A 6,000-nucleotide genomic window follows, 5' to 3' on the forward strand; every position below is an offset into this window, starting at 1 on the left:
CTGAATGCACAGCGTTATCTTGATGACATCCTACGGCCTGTTGTGGTGCCCTTTATTCAGCAACAGCCTCGTGGACTCCTTTTCCAACATGATAATGCAAGGCCACACACAGCAAGATTGACACAGAACTTCCTTGCCAACGCCAACGTACAGGTTTTGCCATGGCCCGCATGTTCACCGGACATGAATCCCATCGAGCACTTATGGGACCACCTCGATCGGCAAATCCGACGTCGCCGTGTGCCTCCAGTCAACGTCCAGGACTTGGAACGATGCCTCCTCGAGGAATGGCAACGCATCACTCCCAACGTCATCAGACGTTTGACGTCATCAGTCCGTAGGCGTGTTCTGTCAAGTATTGATGCTCACGGTGGACATACCCGCTACTGACTTGACTTTGAGACGTGACATTTCCCGTTGTTTCTGTGATCAGTGCTCTAACGAAATGTTCATTTTTCGACCCCACCCATCTTTAAAGGCTTGTCATATTGGTTGTACAGATTTTATTGAAATGAAATTTTTGTACAGATGTTGTGAAAGGATTTCTCAAAAGCATAACACCTATCCTAAACTTCTGCATTGTTTAGTTTTTCTTTTATGTCGTTGCAAACAGGTGGTATCGTTTCTTTTGGACACTAGTTTATTAAAGAGTATTACAAAGGTCGAAACATTGAAAACTTGGTGCTTCTCTACTCGTGAAGTGTGACATCCTACGTCATAATCGTGATTTGATGTTCAGCTAAACCTTGTAAGGTTCTCTTTATTAAGGTTGTGGTTCCACTCAGTAATCTATGCCTTACATGTTTAATTTGGTCGTGGTAGAATTAGGAGATAAACATGCCGTATTTTCAATGCAGAGCTATACTGCCTGTTGATTGAGGGCGTTCCATTTCACATTCAAACCTCTCCTTGCACACTTAGTTCCAAATTCAATTTATCACTGGCAAATCTACAGGTAACACTTATGAAAAATGAAACATATATGAGACCACTGTGAAACATTCAACTGACTTTAATGAAGAAATATGCTTGGATCACAGTTACATTTATATATTTTTTAAATGTTTTTGATTTCTTTGTATATTTGTTGTTAAATGCTGCGCTCAGCAATATTCCAGCTATATGAAGGCAACTTGTAATTAATCTGGACCAGATAATACAGTAATTGATATTGCAAACAACGATCCATGCCATCGTGGTACGGGTGAATGAGTGAGTTGGGTTTAACGCCTCTTTATTCAGTATTAATAAGTATTCCAGTTATATCACGGCGTGTCAGCTTAATGTGGGAGAAAAGCCCGAAGTGATGCAGGTCTCAGACGTTTACCACTTCGATGAAACCCACGAGCACGGGTATGGTCCTGACAAACCTAGAAACATAATTTGGGCGAACCGGGATTCGAACCCACAATCATAGGTTTCTGACGTGTTCTGGGTACGATGACATGCAATTAACCAAGTTACCGAGCCTGACCACCCGACCCATTTAGTCGCCTCTTACAACCATCATAGCTGTCGTGCAATTCTAACCCAGAATCCCCGTGGGTCTCCTCAAAGTTGTCCACCTGTCTGTTGTCTATTCAATGGTTAACAACAGAAAATTGACGAGAAGACATTTTATTGTGTTAACATCCTGCATCAGGAACATTAGCAGAAATAGTAAATTGTTGAAAGTAACTTGTATGATGCTGGAGGAAACTCCTTTTAAAAAGACTTAGAAAATGAAACAAAATAATAATAACAAACACTTTATGGCATCTACTCTTCGCCGATAACTCGATACTTCGATCTGATACACCAGAAAAACTATAGGACTTTATAATAATTGCATTGATAATTATCAATAATGAAAAGACTGCTATAATTTTTGGATCTGAAGGATGTCATGGGTGCATATTGAAGTGGTCAATAGCGGAAGACGACATAAAAGTTATGTCTTTTGGAATTGTAATTTCTTGTAAGAAAGGGACAGAGAACATATCACATGCCTTGCAGTCTGACTTGTCTGATGTATGTCATCAATCCCAGTTGCGTGGATCGATGCTCATGATATCAATCACTGGATTGTCTGGTCCAGACTCGATTATTTACAGATCGCCGTCATATAGCTGGAATATTGCTGAGTGTGGCGTATAGCAACAAACAAACAAACTTTGCAGTCAGATTTGAATCCAAATGTAAGCTGCAGCCATGGAGGCAGTTGTGGAACCATACGTTTCTAATAAATGTAAGATATGGGGAACAGAATCCATTTTGTTGTAATACGTTAGCAAATACGGTAGATATGTTTTCACCTGAACAACATACCAAAACATGTTGTTAGGATGTTTTTTTTAGAAAACACAAAATTTGATGTGCAGAGCTGACCTGTGATTCTTTCCCTATTTTTTAGAGACATTAATGGAAAAGTGAAATGTTACTAGCTTACAGGCATATGGCCAATATTGTTTTTAAAATGTTTTCAATGAAAGTGTTATTATGGCCCAAAACAGCACTGGTTAGTATTAGACTCCTCTGTATCTTTGATAAACATGGAATTAGACAAGTGCCTTAACAACCATTTCACATAAATGACGTATTAACAACAGTTATAAACTAAATAAAGTGAGAACTTACAGAAGATATAAAGATGACACAAATATCAATATCTGCATCATTTAACAGTAGAAAAAAACATACTTTTGTACTAAAATTATATTTTTATGAAACGATACATGCATATTCCAACCTGTTAATGTAGGATGGTAAATATTAATAATTAGAATGTAATGCTCGTAGCATTTTCAATTTCCACATGCGTTAATCTGTTTTGTGAATATATCCTACAATCACCATTTTGCTGATCCTCACTTTGCTTTGTTTTTTGATGATCCAAACTGAGCTTCTATGTTGACCACTTGGTCTAATGGAGTGTGATAGGCACTTGTGCTCTACAGTGTCCAGCTATGTGATGTGAGTGTTTTGGCATGGGGTATCATGTTACGTGATTTTGCTAGAATCTCTATATAGGGCCTAAAAAAGCAGATTGTATTTCACGAAATCGATTTGTAGTAATGGCAGATTTTCTTGAAAAACATACTCAAGCTTCACAATAACTGTTCAATAAAACCACAGCCCCCTGATTGACAAGTCAGAATCGAGGCTTTTTCAGGTTAGAATGCCATGTATGTACAGCAGACACACATCTATTGTCTGTTAAATGCCAGTGAGTATTCTTGACTACACCTGACTATCCCAACATATTGATTGTTTGCATCTTTCTGTGCCCACATGCGATCGATGTTTATGAACCCGATAACAATCATATATTGTTATGAAAGAAATATCTTCAGAAACTTCACTGAACATTGTGATAGCTTTGTCGGGTGCGAGGAGTAATGATGATTTATTTGTAAAATCCACGGACAGTTATTGAGAGCACTGAGTATGCTATTGTCTAGCTCTTGGATAAGATTGATGACATCTTTTGTGATGAATTCAAAAGGCATACATGGTATGAACAGGGAACATTTAACGGGATGTTAGAAAGTGTAAGTGCAAACATTATACTTGTGAATCAGAACATCTTCAACAAATGTCTTCACTGCTATATCATTCTATATCATATTGATGGATGTCACAAGCTTACTTGCTTCAGTATGTTGTCATAACAACTAACGTACTTAAGGTACCAAGGTGTATCAGCAAAAATATGCTTTATTGTTTCAGAGGCATTTCTTAGAAGTTGACGGGTGACAAAGTAGACCATGGTTTATGGATCACAACTCCTTTTTTAAACATTTAAAGTGTAACAAAGAATGATATATATATTAAGTATTGTGTACTTTGAAAACTTGATTTTTACCAAAGAGTTTAGCGTGCATAGATTATGTCTTGTCCCCGACACGAAGTTGACAGGTGGTGATATATCTGTAATTATGTTCAAATCAACGTTAAACTGAAATGTGTTTCTTTGTCGTTTAGCAATATTCCAGCTATGCGACAGCGGTCTGTAAGTAATCGAGTCTGGAACAGACAATCCTCAAAAATAGACACAATAGAATGACGCAACACAATCGAAACGGGCACCACGCATGTCTTCATGTTAGAATTGATTTAGTATGAAACCTCTCACCCTTTCCACTAACATCTGGTGTCATCATATTTTTTCAGTGGTTTGCCAATTACGTCAAATGGAATCTGTTTCGGCGGATAATCAAGACTGGTTATTTTCTTCCATTGAAATGTTATGTTTGATAACGGTGTTTATACCATAATGTTGTCACAGACAACACACAAATTGTTTTACCTCTTATCCCAGAGAGATAAGTTAGGACATTTTGTGTTTCTTTTGGATAAGACCGCATTCAGCAATGTAACAGCTATATAACGGTGGTCTGTAAGCAATCCAGTCTGCATCAGATTATCCTGTGATTATGTGCGGTGATCCGCTTAATTGCGATACGATAACGTGCAATTTACAAGTCAGCGAGCCTCACCCTCTATCCATTTAGTTGCCTCCTGCGACAAGTATAGGTTGCGTAGGCCTACCTTCTTACCCGGAGTCACGGCTTTAATTAGTTTGACTATAACTGGAACTATACAAATGTTTCACTAACCTTGCGCTGACGAAATCTGAACTAACGCACACAAAATCCAAAACGTTACATGTTCCAATGGCACCATCTCAACGCAGAGTATTGGCTACTTCCACCATTTCAGACGGAGGGAACATGGCAAAATAACACAGATTAAGTTCAGCACGTTCAGATCTTGCATAAGCCTTTGTCAGCCTTGTCAAGTAAAATGTTTCACAAGCAAAATATAATGTTGTGTGTGCATTGTGTCCATTGTGAATAGTCGTCATATTGCTTTTTTCAACGCTCCCAGTCACGTATGTGCTAATAACATTCACTCCTATTCAGATACTGCTGGCAAAGAAATACATACGAATATCTACAATTGACCATTGGTCTTTGCACACTAATGCATGTACCCATGTATATGTACACAAACACGGTCCTTTGTGCGACAAATATATTTTCGGTTGCAGACTTTCAGTTGTTAAGAAATGTAAAACGCATTTGCCACTACGGCGGGGTAGCCCAGTGGTTCAAGCGTCTCCCCTTCGCGGCGTAATGCCAGTTCGATGCCAACCTTAAGTTCTGGATAACGCTAATAGCTCTTCCCACATGTGGACCCGGGGTAGAATGTGTCGTAAAAGGCGACCAAATTGGACAGCCTGTTTGCCGTGGGTTGCGCCCCCGTGTCGGCGGAGGACGGGAGTCTGGTGGTTGTGGGACCTGGTTCCAGGAATAGCGTTCCTTTGCCCAACACACCACTTTGACCCTTACTTCGCCTAGACGGGTGGTAGGATGGGCCCGGTCCTATTAATCGGCTGGTCACGCCAAGCCCTGTGCATCAATATTGTGTTGCACAATTTAATTTAATTAATGAAATTATTTGTCAAAATGTTGAAATGATTTCTTGTCTTGGCCAATTGATATATTGTTGAAATTAAAATGGATACTTTCAAGTATGTAATTTGCCTAGAGTCCTATGCCCGGAAGGCGGTGGCTCATGGGCCGATCTGGTGGGAAAATTAATCTTCTAGTTTTTCTGTTTTGAGTATATCATCCGAGTATCCTTGGTGCTGCAAGTCGGGGATCGACTTGCATTTAGCATTGTCTTTATGATACTCCATGGTGGGTGGGGAGCTCGGATGATGAAAACCTAAACACTAAACATGGATTGCGAAATCCCCCTTAAGAAAACCAAACGTCCACTTGACACTGATCATGATACCGAATTTAGACCATCCAAACACATTGACTACTGGCCACGTTTCCTGGTTATTGAGACTCCTGACAAGACGCCTCTTAAATTGAACCCGTTTGCAATATCTAAGGGTAATCAAGGAATCGCAGGCGAGGTAAAAAACATCAAAAGATTGCGATCAGGTGCTATCCTCATAGAATGTAACAGGAAATCACAATCTTCAAACCTCTTGTCAACAGTGGC

General features: G+C 39.4%; 1 protein-coding gene across 2 annotated transcripts in view; it reads right to left on the reverse strand.

The window, feature by feature from the left end:
* The window catches only part of LOC124120116 (coadhesin-like), a 28,850-nt gene extending 24,131 nt beyond the window's left edge, over positions 1–4,719 (reverse strand). For both annotated transcript variants that reach the window (XM_046482864.2, XM_046482863.2), the window contains exon 1: positions 4,599–4,719. In XM_046482864.2, the coding sequence (XP_046338820.2) occupies positions 4,599–4,665 (67 nt within the window). In that variant the 5' untranslated portion in view covers positions 4,666–4,719. The remainder of the gene's footprint in view (positions 1–4,598) is intronic.
* Between the last annotated feature and the right edge of the window lie 1,281 nt (positions 4,720–6,000).

Source organism: Haliotis rufescens, unplaced genomic scaffold, assembly GCF_023055435.1.
Source record: "Haliotis rufescens isolate VD_foot unplaced genomic scaffold, xgHalRufe1.0.p SCAF_6, whole genome shotgun sequence".
Classification (NCBI taxonomy): Eukaryota; Metazoa; Mollusca; class Gastropoda; order Lepetellida; family Haliotidae; genus Haliotis; species Haliotis rufescens.